This window comes from Protomyctophum parallelum (genome assembly GCF_964188405.1).
Source record: "Protomyctophum parallelum genome assembly, chromosome: 6".
In the NCBI taxonomy this organism is placed as follows: domain Eukaryota; kingdom Metazoa; phylum Chordata; class Actinopteri; order Myctophiformes; family Myctophidae; genus Protomyctophum; species Protomyctophum parallelum.
In genome coordinates, this window is record NC_139701.1 from 25,752,859 (window position 1) to 25,775,171 (window position 22,313).

The 22,313-nt window shown below is 41.8% G+C and overlaps 2 protein-coding genes across 2 annotated transcripts; one reads left to right on the plus strand and one right to left on the minus strand.

The window, feature by feature from the left end:
- Positions 1-108: 108 nt before the first annotated feature.
- LOC310859921 (uncharacterized protein) lies at positions 109-10,582 on the minus strand (the record flags this gene model as incomplete). The annotated part of the gene is made up of 3 exons (XM_083766687.1): positions 10,364-10,582; positions 500-1,480; positions 109-248 (listed from the first exon to the last, which is right to left on the minus strand). Exons 1-3 carry the CDS (start codon positions 10,521-10,523, stop codon positions 109-111), a joined length of 1,281 nt encoding a protein of 426 aa, XP_083622813.1. The 5' UTR covers positions 10,524-10,582.
- Positions 10,583-13,649: 3,067 nt separating this feature from the next.
- Positions 13,650-17,930, plus strand: LOC310859922 (uncharacterized protein; the record flags this gene model as incomplete). Its single annotated transcript, XM_083766688.1, has 4 exons — positions 13,650-13,776; positions 17,081-17,293; positions 17,510-17,843; positions 17,927-17,930. 4 exons carry the CDS (start codon positions 13,650-13,652, stop codon positions 17,928-17,930), a joined length of 678 nt encoding a protein of 225 aa, XP_083622814.1.
- Between the last annotated feature and the right edge of the window lie 4,383 nt (positions 17,931-22,313).

The following is a 22,313-nucleotide window of genomic DNA, read 5'->3' on the forward strand; positions in this document are numbered from 1 at the left end:
TTGAACACGTTTAGTATGTCACAGAAACGTTGTTGCCACACCATAATGAATTCAATTAAATGGGTTTTATTAATGAAAAGAAAAATAAAATGTAATCAATCAAAACTGTTAAAATGTTATCGGTGGGCAAGTAATGTAATCGGTGTATGCCCGCACACCGTGTAACACCGGAAACCGTGGGAACCCTCCTGCCCAGGTGGAGACGTCAGGTGGGGGGTTTAGGGGGTTCTCTCTGGGGTCTTCCAACTCTGCAGACATGCAAAGGAATTTCAAATAATAGTAATTAATGTTAATAACATGGAAATTCATTATATATATATATATATATATATATATATATATATATATATATATATATATATATATATACATATACATGGTCTTTATAAGATATTATGTGTCAAGTCAGATTGCTTCGAGTTCTTTGAAAAATAATATACACTATTAAAATATTTCTCTGCAAAATTGGCACAAACTCAAGTTTTATTAGGTTGTTCACCTGTATGAATTCTCATGTGCCTCTGCAGAGTGACATTTCGATTGAAGCTCTGTTCACAATTTGGACAAGTAAAGGGTTTATCCCCTGTATGAATCCTCATGTGTCTCGTCAGATCACCCATTTGACCAAAACCTTTGACACAAAATGTACACATAAAGGGCGTTTCTCCTGTATGAGTCCGCATGTGCCTCTTCAGATGGTGATTTAGACTGAATCTTTGTTCACAAACTATACACATAAAGGGTTTTTCCGCAGTATGAGTCCTCATGTGCCTCTTCAGAGTAACATCTCGATTGAAGCTTTTTTCACATACTGGACAAGTAAAGGGTTTTTCCCCTGTATGAATCCTCATGTGACGTTTCAGATCACCCATTTGACCAAATACTTTCCCACAAACTGCACAAGTACAGGGCTTTCTCGCTTTACATGTCCTGATGTGTTTTTTCTGATCAGCCATGTAACTGGCTGTAAAGCTTATATTCCCTGAATGAATCCTCATGGATGGAGTTTGTTTTGTTTTCAGGTCCTGGGACGGCTTGTTGCTGAAAGACAATCTTTGTCCTTCTACATTTTGTGTCTTGTGTGATTCCAGTGTGTTGAAACCTGACTGAGCTTCCCTGGTATTCTCCCATTCATCACAGTCTTCAGTGTCAGCTTCAAAACACAGCGAGGAGAGGAACTGGTCATCAGTAGTTGTTTGGCATTGTCCAAATTTCTCTACATCGGATTGTGTTTTCATGTGTTCAGTTGAGGTGTTGATCAGAGGCTCTGTCTCTCTGTTTTCATCATCATCATCATCTTCATGTTTCACTGCTAGTAATGTCAACGTTGACCCAGCAGCCTCCTCTGGTCTTTGTAGTAGTAGCTCCTGCTGTTCATCTTTAATCTGTGGATGAAATGGTTCCTCCTGGACCAGACTAGGATTCCTCTCCTGCACTTCAGGGGAAACCTCCTCTTTACACACAGAGGGGTGCAGAAGCTCTAGACAAAAGATGAAATAAGAGATCAATTAAATATATTCCCCTTCTAGTTTTCAAGCTTTAGACTAGAGGTTCAGATAATTCATACAATGTGACTGGTGTTGAAGGGATACTAGGTAACATTTAGCCTATATATATATATAGGCACAGAACAATTTTGACACTTATATGGCCCAATCAATCAACTCAGTGCACATCTCCTTTGATGTTCAATGGGATCAATTAAGAGCTCTGGCTGAGCTCCCCCCTCCCCTCACAGAAAACCTGTCCCTGCAAGGGATGAATGTCAACATAAACAGTATAAATGTCAACATAAACAGTGGAACAAAACCAAAATAAATAAATAATAATAATAATATATATACCGTAATTTCGGACTATAAGCCGCTACTTTTTTCCCATGCTTTGAACCCTGCGGCCTATACAACGGTGCGGCTAATCTATGGATTTTTACAGCTAACGGCCACTAGGGGACCTTCTAAATCTATCTCTATGGCCACCTGCGGTTTATAGTCCAGTGCGGCTTGTATATGTACAAATTTGTTTCCCCCCCTAAATTTAGCTGGTGCGGCTTATATTCAGGTGCGCTTTATAGTCCGGAAATTACGGTATATATATTTATTTTTTTTGGTTTTTATTTTGGTTTTGTTCCACTGTTTATGTTGACATTTATACTGTTTATGTTGACATTCATCCCTTGCAGGGACAGGTTTTCTGTGAGGGGAGAGGGGAGCTCAGCCAGAGCTCTTAATTGATCCCATTGAACGTCAAAAGAGATGTGCACTGAGTTGATTGATTGGGCCATATAAGTGTCAAAATTGTTCTGTGCTTGTTGGTGTTCCCTCAATGTCAGCCTGTCAGAGAGAGTGTGTTTGTCATGCAGGCACGCACGCACGCTTGTTTTACACATGGCATCGGTCTGGCTTTAGTCTGGTCTATGTCCAGATCAGGGGGGCAGTCAGACAGATATTTTGTGAAGCCACTAAGGAAATCGGCACTTCCTGAAAGTTCATATAATGGCCTGTTGTGGCGCTGTCATTGGGCCAAAAAAAAACCCATATCTCCATAGAGGTCCATGTATTTGGGCCCAACTTCACCTAGACTGTATTACCTTAATAAACATGGTCATGAATACTTTCTGCTTCCAGTCACTAGTTTAAAATCTCATTTCTCATGTCATAATATTCTTTTTGGAAAATGATGGTCCCATTTATTAAAGAATGACCATAAAGTCGCGTATGTTCTGAGGGGCGTGGCTACCGTTACAGTCTATGATCCGTTTCATAAAAATCCGCCTTAAAATGGTGTGATCGTTTGTCGTCATGTTGAAAAATAATCCAAAGTGCCGATCAACAGCAAAGAGCGAAGGAGGAACGCTCCCGCGCCGCCATTGCAATAGGAATGCATTGGGCCTCAATTTCCCAGAAGCCTTAGCAAGCCAGTGCGACTGATCTTTTTCCGCAATTTCCTGTGACTTCATCCAAACCAGGGGGGCAGTCAGCCAGATATTTCGTGAAGCCTCATTTGAAATCGGTAGTTCATAATAATGGCCTGTTGTGGCGCTGGACTGGACCCAAAAAGGCCCATGTATTTTGGCCCAACTTCACCTAGACTGTATTACCTTAATAAACAATGGTCATGAATACTTTCTTCTTCCAGTCACTAGTTTAAAGTCTCATTTCTAATGTCATAATATTCTTTTTGGAAAATTATGGTCCCATTAATTAAAAAAATGACCATAAAGAAAAAAAAACATTGTGTATGTTCTGAGGGGCGTGGCTACCGTTACAGTCTATGATCGGGATTCCCCTCCCACTCGAGTCAAAATAAAAACCAACGGAGAAGAAGGGGGGAAGTCCCGCCTCGTTGTCTGGGCAGCCAATGGCCAGCTGGTCCAAAACGGAGCCAGCCAATGGCCAGCTGGTACCAAACGGATCTAGAAAGATGGCGACTTACATCCATATTATTACAGGCTTCATTTTACGTTCATGTTAGACCCGGCGAACGCTTTGTCCATATTTTTTACAGTCTATGATCCAAACGCGTCACCTATCCCACTCTGTCCGATGGAAACCCATCACGTTTTAAGGTCTTAAAACGTATTAAAAACGGCAAATTAAAACAAAAGACGGGAATGTCATGATCCGCAGGGAAAGATCTCTTTATCAATAGTGATCCGCAGTCAAACTGTTAATCAAATAACTGAGAAGCCCATTTTTCTTTTCATATTTTGTGGCATTTTTCGAATGGATCAGACACTTCAAGGACCACTTCACCCACCTATCTTCAATTAATAATTGGTCCTCACTAATGCTCATTATAAGCTATCATCATCGGTAGGCATGCAGGTTTGGTAATTTCAAACAAGAGTTTAATCATTTATTTTATTTTTGAGTGGGGGGTGAGCTGGGCCCCCATGACAATTATAAGAACTCTTCGTCTCTGTGATGTATAATGATAAGAGCGCCCCTCACTTCACACGGGAAGGGTGTAATTTGTTATTAAGGCATGAGCATAGAAACAGAAGACATAGCTCTTGCATTATTAGAGCTGGCTTTCTGAACTGTTCACGGCTCTCCTCTGACTGAGACAGACCCAATAGACATAGATAGATTTGTTTTATTGCCAACAAGCATATCGTCTGTCGGGTGGAAAGTGGAAACCTCATTATGTTCTGGCTTTTATATGTCATCCTTTTGACCAAATCGTAAATTAATGTCCTACTTGATCATACTATCACAACTATCAGGATTCAAAATAGCAAAAGCAGCAAATCCTCTAGCTCAAAAGACGGCATGAGCTTGCGGATCTGCTACTTTTGTGATAGTATGATCACGTAGGAGTAGGACGTTAATTTACGAAAAAACAAACACATAAAACGTTTGAATGTTTCTGCCTGAAAGCAATGATAAGCACAAAACAAATGATTGCACACACATCTTTGGTCAAAGGATGACATATAAAAGCCAGAAGGCTTATTTCTAGAGCTGGGACTCGATAAAAAAAAAAAATCTAATTAATCAGAGGCTTTGCGATTAATTAATCTAGATTAATCGCATTTTAATCGCATATCAATATTCAACCCGAGAACAGTGAGAAACTTTTTTTTAAATGTTTTTTTGTATCCCAGTGAATCAACGAATAGTGACTACAGGATACCACTCATTTTCAACATTTTACTGTCATTAATATACCTGTTGTGGAAATAATAATAAAAAGTCACCCCATTCTGTGTTGCCTAGAACTGGAGGTCTGAATTTCTTTTAGTAACAGTAACAAGTACATCTCAGTGACATCACAAAGCTGTACTTACTTCATATTGTTACTGTTTTTTGTCAGACCTCCAGTTCTAGGCAACACAAAATGGGGTGACTTTTTCTTATTTCCAATTTTCAGTACTATAGAAAAGCGCCCAGTGAGAAACGTTCCGCGGTGGAAAAAAAAGGTGCGATTAATTTATCTGTAGTTAATCGAGATTAATCTTTCTGTAGTTAATTAATCTAAATTAATCGCAATTAGTCCCGGCCCTACTTATTTCCAATGGTGTTGAGACAAGAGGAAGAATACACAACTTAAACTATAAATACATAAAATTCTGATTACAATCAGGACCATATGGTGTTAAGAAAACTGTAAAAGTTAACTTAAAGGTTGGGTCTATAATGCATTATAATATAGGCCTAATGCATTTATAATGATCTTATAACCACATTATACATGTGGTTATAATGCATTATCGACTCGACTTTTAAGTAGGCCTAAAGGGTTACCTGGTAGTTATAAAGTGTTCCACTGAGTTATAATGCACTTAGAAATTATATTATTATAAACTATAATACTTAATAAACATAGTTATAAGTTGTTATGCATAATTATAAACATTTATAACAATTGTTATAATGCCTTAGTTATAAGTGCATTATAATGCATTATAAAAGTTGTTATAACGCATTACAGACCCAATCTTAGATAATATAAAGTGACTGCTCCTTTAATAGGCTATGTTTTTTTGATTGATTGAAATATTTATTAACAGTTTGCAGAATTACAGTACATTTCAAGCACAACTCAATATGAAGACTGTAAACTGTGAGTGGACGACCCAATAAACAAAGCATTAAGAGTTACCACCTTGTTCAGTTCATCAAAACATTTAGAGATGTACAAATAGACACTTGAATAGCCAAAGAACATAACAGGAATTCATCATAGAGGAGGTAAAAAGGGAAAAGAAACATATACAGTGAGGGGTAAAAGGGGTGGGGGGGATTCAGATTTTACGGGGGCCAGTTTCGAAATGCAGCCATACCATACGTAGGTGCCCATTGAGAGTGGTTTTGAAGGAGTCAAGGGATTTGCATGTCTTAATGATGGTAGGGTGTTCCACATTTTGGTGGCATAGGAGCGAAAATAATTTAGTCCCTTGTTTGTGCCGAATCTGAGTTGCACATGGTTTGTTGCACTCCTTCTGGTGTTGTGGGTGTGGACTTCGTTAACATTAAGGACGAATTTAGACAGGTACATGGGTAGGCTATCTTGGTGGTGTATCAAATCTTGTGGACCAGACCCATTGCAAGATGCTGTACTCTGTCGTCGACCCTAAGCCATTCCAGCCTGTCAAAGTGGGCAGGGGTGAGGTGGGTTCAGCGGGTGAGGCCAAGTGGGAGCCTGACCAGTTTGTTTTGGGAAGTCTGGAGCCTTGTTTTAAGGGCCTTTGAGGTGCATGCATAGTCGAAGAAACCTTGTACGAGGGCTCCTGTTAGGGTCTTCAAGGTGTTTTTGTTGACGAGATCCTGTAAAGGAATATTGTTCTTTGGTTGACTTTTTTGATTACGTTGGTGGCCATTTTCGTGTGAAAATATTGTCACCCACTCTAAGCCATCTGCCTTGCTGAGATTACTATAATTTGATGGAGAATGGATTCAGTTTTTCCCAGGTTGTTACATAATCGGGGATTATATATAGTTATGAGATGATAACCTGATGATTGTATTTATATATATATATTATATGATAACGTGGTTATGCTTATATATATGTATATATAATTATAATATATCATGAATAGGTTACATTATACAGAGTGCTGATCAGTACTTTCAGTCACAGGTCTGATCTGCTGTGGTGCGTGGAGGCGGAGACCCATCAACCTGTCTGCCCACCCCCTCGTCACCAGGAGCCAATCCGTGCTCGGAGGACGGACCTGGGAAGACTACTTAGCAGCACCTGTGACATGCAATCATTGGCAGTGTCTCTCAGTTTCCCCATACTGAGAGCACGCTGTCCAGAGGAGCTAGGGAAAGCTCAACATCATGAAGCTGTGTGATTCCGTAGGCCAGGGGCTATATCTGTGTGGAGCCCCTGAGCTGACTAGGTTTCTGTGACATTGTGACATTGTGCTAAAGATTCAACTGATTATAATTATATACCTATATGTAGAGATATAGATTATATAATATAATTTAAAATATGGCGTATGGGAGCGTACTTGTTGTAACTCTTTGTTAGGCAGTAGTTAGTGTAGGCAGCTTAGATAGTGTTGAACTTGTGTAACCCCTCTTTTCCTTTTTATTGGTTAGAGTTAGGTCAGAGTGTTGTGTGACTTTAGCATAGGGCTAGATAGTTTTGATTGTTTTATTAGTTGCCCCATACAGCCTGTCTTCGTTTTGGAGTGAATTTGTAATCACTATTGTTTATATCTATACCTTTATCATTCCAACGTTGAGTAAACAACAACTCTTATGCCAGCTGTGTTGCATCCTCTTCTTATACCCCTAGACATACAAGGGGAATGTAACAATTGGGGGCCCGTCCGAACAGTTGGCGGCTCGTCCTAAGGCACAGAAGGTTACCGGTTTGGGAAAGTGCTGGCTGGAGTTGTTGGTTTATTAGCGGTGATAAGGTGGTGAAGATGGCAACTCGATGCGTTCGTGGTGGCTTCTTTTCCTCTGTCCTGTCTGTGATCGGCTGGAGTCGTGGTGGTAGGTATGTTGCTCGTATTCTTTGCACCTTGAAGTTTTGCTTGTGTAGTAGCTAGGTTAATTGGACAAACTAAAAGTTGTTAGATTTCCAAATTTCTTAGAATCTCTGCGGCGGGGCTGTTGAGAGGCGGTATAGACAAGAGTGGTGGCAGAGCTGTTGGTTCTAGCCTACGTGGCAAATGTGGCGTCCTGTGGAAAGGAGCGGGCCAGTACAGATTTGGTTCTGGGGGTCGGGTCCCCGGAGCCGTGCTGGCCTGCTGAGAGTGACTGGGGGGGGCCTAGTCATCACCCTGGGGGCTTGGGAGCATCCATCGTCTCCGGGAGGTGGAACCTGTCTGACGGGGTGCCTCCTATCGGCATAATCACCGCTCCCCCAGTCTGAAGATGCAGCCACGGAAGAGAAATGTTGGTCCGGAGCACGGTGCTCCTGCTCTAAGCCCACCACTCAAGGAGTGCCTCTGTCCCTATGCTGCAGAAGGTAAGGTTGAAAACTTGAAATTCAACTGTGTCAGCGTTTGTGTTGAATGTGTTGCTGCCACGGGAAGATTGGCCTAACCCGTGAGGAGCTTGTATGCTAAATGAGGGTGCAGAAAATCGAGTAATATAGTTACTGTCGCTCTCTGTTTAGTTGTGCTGGTATCGCGCTAATTTTGAAATGCCACGGTACTTTGGGTTAGTTCCCATTGTTCGTGAGTCCGAGGTGGGTTCGTACTTTAAGGTGTGAAAGGGTTAATAATCAGTGATTTTGTCTTGGGCTATATGTACTGCCCTGGTTCTGTATCTCGCTCCTCTTAATTCGCTTCCCTTGTACTAGTTGCTGAGGGGTTGAGGGAAGGTGGCAGGGTTTAACAAGCTTACAGACAAATTAAATGTGGTGTTTTCTCTCATGACAGGAGACATGTGAAACATGTTCCTTTTTTTGATCCACTCGGTACGTTCAGGTGTCATGTATTTGACAAAGTCAGTGATGGGATATTTGTATATTTGTTGCCCCTGGGTGGGACATCAAATACACAATTCAGTGATTGTGTGTGCAATCAATTCATAGATTATCCTTTCTGTTGCGCATGGAAAGAGGTTGTGTGGCTTGAAACATAGTAGTCAGTAGTATTACTAGGTCTGAACAAGGCTGATTTTGTTCCAGTGTAAGCTGCTGGGGAAAGCACAGGTGATGGCCACGCTTTCTGTTCAGGGTTGACTATTACGTAGAACTTCACTATAGAGTGCAGGGGGTGTCTTGATAGGCGTGCTCCTCACTAGAGTATAGTTGCGGCTAACTCTGAGTGTTGTACAGAGTGCAGGGGGTGTCTTGATAGGCGTGCTCCTCACTAGAGTATAGTTGCGACTAACTCTGAGTGTTGTATAGAGTGCAGGGGGGGCGTCTTGATAGGCGTGCTCCTCACTAGGGTATAGTTGCGGCTAACTCTGAGAGTGTGGTTGAGGCTACCTCAAGAAAGAAATGTAAACCAAGGTAATTCTGGTGTACTCTGTATTTTATGCGTTTGGGAGGGTTGTGCCCAGAACGAAAATGTTGTTCAAACTGTGTTTGATTTTGGGTGTGGGGGTGTTACATAATCAGGGATTATATATAGTTATGAGATGATAACCTGATGATTGTATTTATATATATATATTATATGATAACGTCGTTATGCTTATATATATGTATATATAATTATAATATATCATGAATAGGTTACATTATACAGAGTGCTGATCAGTACTTTCAGTCACAGGTCTGATCTGCTGTGGTGCGTGGAGGCGGAGACCCATCAACCTGTCTGCCCACCCCCTCGTCACCAGGAGCCAATCCGTGCTCGGAGGACGGACCTGGGAAGACTACTTAGCAGCACCTGTGACATGCAATCATTGGCAGTGTCTCTCAGTTTCCCCATACTGAGAGCACGCTGTCCAGAGGAGCTAGGGAAAGCTCAACATCATGAAGCTGTGTGATTCCGTAGGCCAGGGGCTATATCTGTGTGGAGCCCCTGAGCTGACTAGGTTTCTGTGACATTGTGACATTGTGCTAAAGATTCAACTGATTATAATTATATACCTATATGTAGAGATATAGATTATATAATATAATTTAAAATATGGCGTATGGGAGCGTACTTGTTGTAACTCTTTGTTAGGCAGTAGTTAGTGTAGGCAGCTTAGATAGTGTTGAACTTGTGTAACCCCTCTTTTCCTTTTTATTGGTTAGAGTTAGGTCAGAGTGTTGTGTGACTTTAGCATAGGGCTAGATAGTTTTGATTGTTTTATTAGTTGCCCCATACAGCCTGTCTTTGTTTTGGAGTGAATTTGTAATCACTATTGTTTATATCTATACCTTTATCATTCCAACGTTGAGTAAACAACAACTCTTATGCCAGCTGTGTTGCATCCTCTTCTTATACCCCTAGACATACAAGGGGAATGTAACACAGGTGTAAAGATAGTTTGTCTATTTGTATGTCTCTAAATGTTTTGATGAATTGAACAATGTGGACCCTGTTGTAAACAAGTGTAATGCTTAATTGGGTCGTCCACTCACAGTTAACAGTCTTTGTATTGAGTTTGTGCTTAAAATGTACTGTAAATTCTACAAATTCTACAAATTATTTCAATCAATCAATCAATCAATGTCATCAGCGAGCCAGGTGGTGGTGCAGGGGGGGGGGGGGGGGGGATTAGTAGTTGGTTAGTTAGTTGGTTTAGGGTGGATAAATAATGGGGTCATCCCTATGTTCCCCAGGTTCTATGTTCCCCATGGGTTCTATGTTCCCCACTTACCTTAGGGTTTAGGGTTAGCGTTAGGTTTCTGATTTAAAGACTTCAGTGTTTTGTAGGCTACACATGTTTTGTAAACATAGAACCTGGGGTACATATAACGCTCCCTAAAAAATAGCACGCGTTCCAACCTGTTTCTTGTAGTCTGACGTGTTGTTTTACAACCAGATCTTCATACTGGTCCTCGTATTCTGTTATAATTCTTTCAACCACCTCAAATATCTCTTCAGCGGCTGCAGAGAGTCGATCGTTGACGAAGGACTTCAGTGTTTGTAGTAAAGACAATGACATGATTAGTAGAGTGAATGGGATTCAGAAGGTCCTGGAACACATTCAAAGCTGACGTTAGCTGCCTGTGTTCCGTGCTCAACAACAACAATGTAATAGGCTAAATGAATTAACGTCCGGGTCAAAATAGTAAAAACAAAAAATAGCAAAAGAACGGATCCTGTTCAAAGAGCTTGGAAACCCAAGGGACGACAATTTTTTACATCACCACCAGATGGCGGTTATGAGTTGCGTTGAGGCAGCGCTGTCTGCCGCCATGTTGGAGTGAAAGCAAAAGCCAAAGTAGGCTACAGATTGATTGATTGATTGATTGATTGATTGATTGAAATATGTATTAACAGTTTGCAGAATTACAGTACATTTCAAGCACAAACTCAATACAGAGACTCTTAACTGTGAGTGGACGACCCAATTAAGCATCACACTTGTTGTTGAGCTTAGTCCAGTTACCCTGGGTAAACATACCTTTCCTTATAGGGTCCACCTTGTTCAATTCATCAAAACATCTAGAGACATAGGCAATTTACAATTTACAATTTAGGCATTTAGCAGACGCTCTTAATCCAGAGCGACTTACATTAAGCAAGAACAAAAAAGCATGGGAATACATCACATAAAAACATTTATCAAGAAACATGCGTAAGCTAAGAAAGTAACAGTGGAATATCTATATAATGAAGCTATACATATAAACTATACATCTATACTATGCTATACATATGTACTATGACGTGCTATGACTACATACAATGCAATTATAGTGCTGTCTACATAACATATAAGTCTGTATCAAATGCTATCTAAGTCTACAGAAATGCTATCTAAGGGGGTGGGGTAAGTGCTATGGGCCATGATGGAGTCTGAAAAGGTGGGTTTTCAGACTACGGCGGAAGATTGGGAGTGATGCTGCAGTTCTGACTGCAATGGGAAGTGCATTCCACAGTTTTGGAGCCAGAAGGCTTGTTGTCCCGGCGTTTTTAGTGAGGGTACTTCCAACTTTGGGGTGGGCGGTGGGGGGATTCAGATTTTACGGGGCCAGTTTCGAATTGCAGCCGTCCGTAGGTGCCCTTTTAGAGCGGTTTTGAAAGAGTCAAGGGATTTGCATGTCTTTTTTTTTTTTTTTTAAGATATTTTTTTGCGGCTTACGCCTTTTATTGATTTTTTAAGGGACAGATAGTAGGCTGACAGGAAACGGGAGAGAGATGGGGGGATGACATGCGGTAAAGGCCGTGTCGGGTTCGGGAGTCGAACCCGCGGCACACCGCGACTGGATCACCAGTCCGGTGCCCAGACCGTTACGCTACGGCCTGGGCGGATTTGCATGTCTTATATGTTGGTAGGGCGTTCCACATTTTGGTGGCATAGGAGCGAAAATAATTTAGTCCCTTGTCTGTGCCGAATCTGGGTTGTACATGGTTTGTTGCACTCCCTCTGGTGTTGTGGGTGTGGACTTCGTTAACATTAAGGAAGTATCTAGACAGGTACATGGGTATCTTGGTGGTGTATCGAATCTTGTGGACCAGACCCATTGCAAGATGCTGTACTCTGTCGTCGACCCTAAGCCATTCCAGCCTGTCAAAGTGGGCAGGAGTGAGGTGGTTTCGGGGGGTGAAGCCAAGTAGGAGCCTGACCAGTTTGTTTTGGGAAGTCTGGAGCCTAGTTTTAAGGGCCTTTGAGGTGCTGTGGTACCAGGAGGTGCATGCATAGTCAAAGAAACCTTGTATGAGGGCTCCTGTTAAGGTCTTCAAGGTGTTTTTGTTGACCAGTGAGGAGATCCCAGATTACTATTAGATCCAAAGAGAATGGATTCAGTTTTTCCCAGGTGTAAAGATAGTTTGTTATCAGCGAGCCAGGTGCAGATTCTACCGAGTTCAGAGCTGAGGGCCTTTTCAACCTGCAGTTTGTTCCTGTCTGAGGAACAAACAGCCGAGTCATCTGCAAACAGGAACAAGTTGCAGTCACAAGCTGATGTCATGTCGTTTACATATATTAGGAACAGTAAAGCCCCTAGTATGCTTCCTTGTGGAACACCACAGCTCACTGGGAGGGGGGGGGGGGGGGGACAGTGTTCCATTCACCTCCACCATCTGTTCTCTCCCCTCCAGGTAGGATTGCATCCAGCTCACTAATGTGCTATCGAAACCAATTGCTTTTAGCTTGTTAACCAGTATGGACTATGGAGTGGTTCACAGTGTCAAAAGCCTTTGAGGTCCAGCATGACCATGCCGCAGTATTTGCCAGCATCCACCTCATGTTTGATGTGGTCGCTCAAATAGAGAAGGCATGTGTCAGTGGAGTGGGATGTTCTGAAGCCAGATTGAACTCGTACATTAATGTATTTACAGAACCAAGGGGTTGATAGTTTTTGCATATTTAGTTATTATTGTTTGGTTGTTTCTTATATTGTTTCAAATTATAGTTTAGTTTTATATATATTTAAAACAAATAATAATGTGGGTTTACTAGTTTGCTGACACTTTGGTGATGAATTATGATGCTTAACTAATGTAGGCTATTAGTTAAGCATTAGTTAATCATTACGTCCTGAACCTTGGTGAGTTTTAGGAGCCGAGGTCTGTGAGGAGAGACTTCAGCACCATGGACAGCGCAAATAGCCCGTGGTATGCACATAGGGTACCATAATATGCACCTGTATGCCTGCTGCCTTCCGTGGTGGAAAAAGTATTCACATTTTGTAAGATATCATATGTCATGTCATAAGTAAGTAGCCTACTTCGTTGTTTATGTACAATTGTGGACTGTAGATCAGTGGTTCTCAAGGGAGATCAGTAGATGATAGATCAGTGGTACTCCAGCAAAAGTAGTATAGCATCACAATCATTTTAACCACTTTATCCATTCCTATGTTGGCTATTCAAAAAAAGCAGATATACAAGAAACAAAACAAAACAAAAAGGCAAAAATGGTGCTGTACCCTCTTTCTCCAGCAGGCGGTAGCAAAGAATCACATCAACACCAGATAACACTCTGATACTGCACTTTGACAAGCCATGCGCGACCCGGAAGTTAATTAATTATATTGTTGTTAGCACTTTGGTTAGCAGCCCGCGAACGGCGAGAGCTAACGTTAGCTTTGTATTAGTTCCATTTCTGAACCCGGTTCTAATCATGGCTTTACTACAATCACTGAAGTCCTTTGTCAACGAGCGGCTCTCTGCAGCCGCTGAAGAGATATTTGTGGTCGTTGAAAGGATTTTAACAGACTACGAGGATCAAATCGATGTACACAGAGCAGGTTGGTAGAATATCACTACACTGGTTGACTTAAAAACTGTTTAAACCATTTAAACGTGCTTGACGTAGACCGTGCACGCTCACGCACTTTAACGTGTTTTCAGTGTCAAACGAAAAGGAGTGCATTCTGTCTTCACACAGACCCACTATGCTGTCGGTGTGCTCTGCTGTCAAATCCATTCCGCTTGTTTATTGAGAGATTGCCGGAATGAATGGAATTCCATTCCACGTTTTCACTGCTACCTTGTTGCACCCTTGAATTGAAGTAGGGGAATGCATGCTGCAGGTCTACTCTGAAGTGGTAGGTTTTGAGGGTGAGGGAGGGGGGTTGCAGAGGGAGGGGGCTGGCCAACAGCAACCTGAGAAGACCCTGGCTGTAACCCATCCCAGGTTCGGTGCTGCTTTGTCTTGGGGACTACCAGGCTCTGTCACCCTAGCCCTGGTCCAAGGCTTACAGCAAGCCTCTCTCTGACGCCTTGTCTATTCTCGAACCTGGGAAGCGTCTCAGGTCCCCAGTTTCTCTCTAAAATGCACTTTGTGCCATTTTAATAACGCAATGTACCCTGAATTTAACTGAGTAACGCTATCCTACACTCGCGAACCGCCAGGAATGTGATCCTGGCGGTTCGCGAGTGTAGGATAGCGTTACCGTCGTTAAATTCAGGGTACATTGCGTTATTAAAATGGCACAAAGTGCATTTTAGAGAAACTGGGGACCTGAGATGCTTCCCAGGTTCGAGAATAGACTTTTACCAAGGTCTAGCAGGCTTTGTTTCGGTGAGTGGTTACGTTGTTTTGTTTATTTGCTGGTATTAGAAAAACAGCGCACGGGAGTGGAAATATGACCAGAGGGCTGTGGAAGGTACTTCCACAAGGCGTCAGAGAGAGGCTCGCTGTAAGCCTTGGACCAGGGCTACTGTCACCCCAGGTTCAGTACTACTTTGTCTCGGGGACCGGGCTACCAAGGGTTTTGCATCAACAGACCAAGAGGGGGGCGTGGTTGTGAAGGACATTGGGGTACTCAGTCCGATCGTTGGTCTGTAATCAGACTATTTTCACTCAAAATCATCATCATCAGGCCCAGGCCGTAGCGTAACGGTCTGGGCACCGGACTGGTGATCCAGTCGCGGTGTGCCGCGGGTTCGACTCCCGGACCCGACACGGCCTTTACCGCATGTCATCCCCCCATCTCTCTCCCGTTTCCTGTCAGCCTACTTTCTATCCCTTAAAAAATCAATAAAGGCGTAAGCCGCAAAAAAAATATCTTAAAAAAAAAAAAATCATCATCATCATCATCATGATCTGCCTCTATTTAAAATAAAAAATTGTGTGTGTGTGTGTGTGTGTGTGTGTGTGTGTGTGTGTGTGTGTGTGTGTGTGTGTGTGTGTGTGTGTGTGTGTGTGTGTGTGTGTGTGTGTGTGTGTGTGTGTGTGTGTGTGTGTGTGTGTGTGTGTGTGTGTGTGTGTGTGTGTGTGCGCGCGTGCGTGCGCGAGTGCGAGAGAGAGAGAGAGGAGAGCAGGGAACGGGACACAGACAGATACTAAAGCCTAAAAAGCCTAAAGTTTTAATATAGATTTCAGGGCCTGAATTTCAGTGCAGGGTTGCAAGAAACTGCACACATTTGAATTGATTGTCAGTGTTGTCACAAATGTAGCACTTATGTGGGACAGCAATGTTAATAATGTAATTAGCTAACTTTAATTAATACTGTCTGGGCCTGTACAGACGGACCATATTGACGGTAGAGACGTCACTCTGTATAGACTCTGTCTCTCCTCTCAGAGGCCTCGGCGCATCAGCCTCTCTGCACTCTACAGCAAGGGTTCTCATTCACCTTTTCATACCCCCCAAAATAATCATTTGAACTGGGGACCCCCCCAAAATAATCATTTGAACTGGGTGGGGACCCCCCCCCAAAATAATTATATGAACTAGGGACCCCCCAAAAATAATAATTTGGGGACCCCCCAAAAAAAGAATTATTTGAACTAGTGACCCCCCCCCCCCCCCACCCTGACAAGTACTCGTATGAGTTGTGGTTTGACTCGGTTCTACAGATAAATATATATTGTCAATGCCAATGCCTCGAAATGGTGTGGTGAGCTTGTAGATTGGCTATTTTTTGCAGTTTTTGCCTATTTCTTAGGTAATAGTTTTACCATATATTAAAGAGATATATATTTCTGCCTTTATTGATTTATAGTATAGTTAGTTACTTACTTTGATGTAGGACATGGTCTTATTATTAGTTTATTTTATTAAGGTCTTAAAAGTCCTTGAATGGTAACTTTAGAAATGTGCAATTACCCTGTATACACTTACTTGTATGCTGTTGTTTGCTGTCAAGTGAGAATTTAACTATCTGGACCTGAGGACCCCCAAAATAATGTGGGAACCCCCAGTTTGGGAACCATTGCTCAACAGGCAACCTCCCCGCCCCTCCCCCTTCACTCTCTAGTCTGTTGGCTAATTGACTGTTTTGTCATACTACAAGGCACAGAACCTCGCAAGTCGCAACACACTGTGAGCTTGTTAGATCGCTATGTATGATGAAGTATCAGGCTTAAAATGTAAATGCTTTATGATATGTAAAAAAAAAAAGTTCTCTGTTCAGTTTCTATCTTCCACATTGCATTTGTCTTTATGGTACTTTAGTTCATACTTCATGTCTGTCTCTGTTTTTGTGAAGTGTAAATTATATTTTTTATATTATTATTATTATCCCAAGCAGCCTCTAACCATTCAGCTATGACCAATAGAGAGGCCTAGGTCAGTGGTTCTCAAAGTCCTTTGGCTTCAGTACCTCCTTTTCTTGATTTCTGGATCCAGTTGGTTCTCAGCTAAATGAGGAGTAGTTTATTTAAAAACATTAACAGATCTACAAGCTCACAAGCTCACAATGTGCCGTGAAGTGACACTTTTGAGCTTGTAGTTGATCTGCTGGTTTTACTACTTTTGAAGAATATTTTCAGTTGGCTAGTAAGTAGTTTAAAAACGCAGATGTACAATCTCACAGCGCAAAGCTCGTATATAGCCAACACTAAAATCTTGATAACACAGATGCTTTCCCGGTTTTAATGGGTAAAGATAATCAACGTCCATTTATGCTCCTCTATTTATGTGCACCTCTATCGGATGATGCCCACACAGCGACTGGAAAACAATTAACTATCTCTTATTGTGCATTGTCCCTGTAAAATAAAGAAATGCAATACAATAAATATTGGATTATGTGACAGAGCTCATGAGCTACACTGTTATTGACCCGTGTTTCAAAAATGGTTTCAAATCATTTTCTGTACAGAGGTTCATTCTTTGCTGGGAGTGAAGGTTGACAACAAGTCCAAGAAGAAGGGACCGGGCTGGGCGACAGGCTCCAAAAGTAAAGACGAAGACTTCCCCTTTAGGTCCAAACCTTACCAGGGGGAGAGCTCCTTCTATCCTGCAGAGGCCATGGACAGCACTGGGACAGGAACAGTGGGGATGGAGGGCCGAGCAGCAGTGTGTCATGTCACAGGTAAGGACTAGTGTTGGGATCTGGAATCGGAGGAACCCGATCCAACATTAAAGAACCAGGAATCGGTTCCATCACATTTGGAACAGAATTGATGTTGAAAGGTTAAAGTGCAACTAAACTCCGGGACCATTGTTTTAGTTATATAAAACTCTAAAATTGAAACACTATAGACAGGAAAACATTGAATAGTTCTCTCTTATTTTATCTTGTATGTAGAGGTTTCATCTGAAGAGCAGGAGAGGAACTGCAGTCTGGTCCAGGAGGATCCAGAACCTCCACCACAGATTAAAGAGGAACAGCAGGAGCTACTTCAAAGACCAGAGGAGGCTGCTGGGTCAATGTTGACATTAATATCAATGAAACATGAAGATGATGAAAACAGAGATACAGAGCCTCTAGCCAGCACCTCAACTGAACACATGAAAACACAAGCTGGTGTAGAGGACTGTGGAACATCTCAACCAACTAGTGATGACCTGTTTGTCTCTTCACGCTGTTTTGAATCTGACACTGAATACAGTGATGAGTGTGAGGACACCAGGGAAGATCAGTCAGCTTTAAACACTCTGAAATCTCACGAGACGCAAAATGTGGAAGGCCAACAATTGTCTTTGAGCAACAATCTGTGGACAGGTGAAAGGCCCTTTAGTTGTACAGTTTGTGGCAAAGGATTTGGACACAAAGGTAATCTGAAATCCCATATGAGGATTCATACTGGTGAAAAGCCCTTTACTTGTACAGTTTGTCACAAAAGCTTTTGTCACATGGGCGATCTGAAAAGACATGCAAGGAGTCATACGGGAGAAAAGCCCTTTGCTTGTATATTTTGTAACAAAGGCTTTAGTCACTCGGGAGATCTGAAAAAACACATGATGATTCATACAGGGGAAAAGCCCTTTACTTGTACATTTTGCCAACGGAGCTTCAGTCGGAATTATCATCTCAAGACACACATGAGGGGTCATACAGGTGAAAAGAAACAATAGATAGTTTTTCAATCGAGTTCAGATCAAAATGTTCCCCCGAAGAAACATGAGGAGTCGTACAGGTGGGGGAAAAGATTTACTGTACAAAATGCATTGGTCAAAATACAACTCGAAATGATTTGGGAATATGTTGGACTAACGGGTATCGACATATTATTGGTGATGTGGGATAAATAGCTAAACTTTATCAGGTATTGAAGTGATCAGGAGAATGGAATTATTGCTACACTACATAATATTGGCAGAGGTCCGAGATATCCAAAATGCGAGTGAAGCGGCCTGTTATAGCGCCACCATGAGACTAATTTGAAAAGATTTGGGGCACACAGGCCTATAGTGAGAGTGCGTGCAAAGTTTCATGGCAAATACACGCCAATCGGTCCAACAGTGCTGGAGATTAGCTGCTCACAGAATGACTGATGGACGGACAGGAGCGAAAACATAGTATCCAGCCATTATGCCGTCCAGCCTGGTGGAGACAATCATAACCTATCATCTCCTGATAAATAGTTTAATTGTAGAACTGTTATTATTTGCTATGTGTTGGGGTGGATTCATGTATTGTCTGTGCTTTATCGTTGCCTTGTATTCATTTAACCATCATTTATTTCATGTGTATGCGTTTGGTAAAAAACTAAAGGATAGTGTTGAAGAGGTGAGATGGTGTTTGTATGAATGTGCGACAGCCACATTAAACAGAATATTCCTATCAAGAGAAGTTGCAGTGTGCTAACACAGAGACCAGTGTGTGTTTCCATACAGTGGGAGGCCACGACTCCCCAGGATCATATTTGAACTGGGGTCCCCCCACCCTGACAAGCACTTGGAATTGTAGGAGTTGAGGCATTAGCTACATTTATTTGCGAGGCATTGTGAGCTTGTATAACGGCTATTTTCACAATGTTTGCCTCTTTCTTATATTATTTGGTAATTTGGCCAATTTTTGACCCGTTTTTATAGTATAGTTTGTTGATTACGTATGATGCAGTAATCTCTTTTTTTAGGTTTTAAAAAGACCTTAAATTGTCACTTCACTGTTATCTGGACTGTAGCTACATATATTTATGAAGGTACGAACTTTTCTGTGCTGCATTAGGTGAAGTAGTTGGTATGTTTTTCATTGTATTTAGATTTTACCTTAGTAATACTTCCAATACAATACTACTACAATACTACTCCACTACCACAATTTAGAATATTAAAGGAGTAGTACGTTCACCTAAGAAATTACATATTTTCTGTCAATCACACACCCCATGAAGCTTTGATTCAGTGAGATTTGTTACTTATTCTCTGAACAATAATTGATGAACATTGAGTCTCCTACTGACCAGCCACCTGGTCACCAAATGAATGGCTCAGGAATGCGACAAAAACTAAAAGAATCTCCATGAATTCAAGGATTCTTGGGGTGTGCAATGATAGAAAATAAGCATATATTTTTTGGGGGTGAACTCTCTATCTCATATAGATTTAAGAACTGCCTTGTAATAAGATGTTAATGCAAAATGCATATGTGCATTTCACTCTGTAAATTAAGTTACTACTGTATGATCAATGATAGAACATCAAGGTGTTCTTTTTTTCATCTTTTTATTTTGACATTGTGTTTGTGTGGCACAATGGCACTCGAACTCACAGCATCTCCAGTACGGTACGTCAGTCACAACATGCACCTCCTCTTCATGCATCCGTCTTTGTTGCTTCTCCTTCTACACCTTCTTTGTGCAAAGCTCTGCGTGACGTAAGAGAGGAGAGAGAGGAGACAGGATAGCTTACAATTTAGGCATTTAGCAGACGCTCTTAATCCAGAGCGATTTACAGTAAGCAAACTGTCAGGTACAGCTGTGATTCCCAAAAAACACTGGGTCGGACACATTGTTTGAGTCGCAGACCCAATTTGTCAAGTCAAGTCAATTTTATTTATATAGCACATTTAAAAACAACAGCAGTTGACCCAAAGTGCTTTCCAGAAAACAGGTAGACCGTAGTCTATCCACAGTGCAATAATAGAACAGGCCAAGCAAACAAAATAACAAAAACAGTGAACAACAATAAACAATAACACACTGTGTTAAAAGCCAGACTAAAAAGGTGTTTTCAAATTGTATTTAAAAATCTCCAGGGTGGGTCTAGCCTTGATGTGGAATGGAAGATCGTTCCAAAGTGTAGGTGCAGCTACAGAGAAAGTCAACGCAAAAATCTAAAATTACACTGATGCTTTCCTAGTTTTAATTGATTAATAGTGAAAATGGCAGATCTATAAGCTCACAGCGCATCGTGACACGTACGCTTTGTAATCGTTGCAATTAAATGAGGAGAATTATGTTTAAAAAAAGAAATACATACCAGAGCTCCCGTCATACACGTAGCAACGATCCACTATGAACTTCAGACATTCTGCTTGTTTCTTCATGTATGCTAGAGCACCTTTCAACCTCTCAGCGTCAGACTCCAGATGTTTACCTTCTTTTCCTAACATGCGTTAGGACACACACACACACACACACACACACACACAGAGAGTGTGTTGCTAAGAACTAGCAGTCATTGTACCAGGCAACACTCACATTGTATTCTGTCATGACTATGCAGTGACTGAATGTCCATTGTATTTGTCTATACAGTATGTGTGTATAATGTCTGTCTATCGTTCGGATATAGCACACTGAGCACTCTGTGCAATACAAGCTAATACATGAGTGCGCTCCCAGTGCACATATCCAAACACACCCAGTGTATCTATCTTTACACATTACACATTTTAACATCTGTCTATACAATGACTGTATAAACCAATGGTCCTCAAACTGTTTCATGTCAAGGACCCTTGACATGAATATGTTCACTGACCCTCCATCTGATAATATTTTGTGCTAGGGAGTAGGGACCCCTATACAACATTTATATTGTCAACGCCAACAAGACCAAGGAGCTGATTCATCATCGTGAACCTCAGGAGACAGACGAGAGCGCAGGCGGCCATCGATGGAGCTGCAATGTTCAGGATCAGCGAGTTCAAGTTCATCAGAGTACACATGGAGGAGGAGCTCGAGTGGGAGACACACATCACGCACGTGAGGAAAAAGGCTCAGCAGCGACTATACTGAGGATGTTCAGAGTAGACCCATCAAGGTACAGTATTATAGTGTATTTGTCTACACAGAATGTGTTTGAGTATATACTGTAGTGTGTCTGACTAAGGTGCTATTTACACGAGGATGGTGTTCATAAAAAACGGCAAAATAAAGTACCGTTTAGCGCTGTCATTTAGACGAGAACGGTGTTCTCAGGAGGTGAAAACGCATCGAAGTGAAACCGCCTTCCAGAGTGGAAATCATTCAGAACACCGTTTCCTATGGTCTCCATATAAACAGGCAAAACGGTGAATCCGCAAAACTTATGACATCATGGCTCATGTTGGCTCACAGCGCATATGTTTATTACATTGATGCAGAGCCATATCATTATGATATAATGGAGTTCCTGAACAAGCCTCCCTCCTCGCCTACAAAGTGCTGCTCATCAGCGATGTTGAATGTAAAACCATGATGTAAATAAAAAGCCTTGTGATAGACGGCAGCCGCGGCAGCAGCGTTTATGTAGCCTAATGTATTATAAAATATATACCATCCCGTGGCGCGCCCAGAGCCGTGTTGCGCAGGCTTGCGTGAAGGTTTCTTCTTCTTGTACGTGGGTGACCTGTCTATTTGGCAGCCCGTTATCGCCACCTAGCGACAGTATAGCATAATAGCACATCATATCATAACGTGTGCGTTCTCGTGTAAAGGGTAAGAAAAAATGAGAACGCAACGGGACTTTGGCGTGTTATATGGAGATGGTCGCCGTCTAAAAGAGGCCTAAGTGACGACTGACGATAGTGTTTTTTTAATTTTCTTATACAGAGTGTGTTTCCATACAGTTTGCTTTCCATTCATAAGGTGCGCATGCGTGCGTGCATGAGCGAGTGCGTGCGTGAGTGAGTGCTTGTACTGACTGTAGAAGAAGAGAGCGCTCGCCTCCTGTCCAAAGAA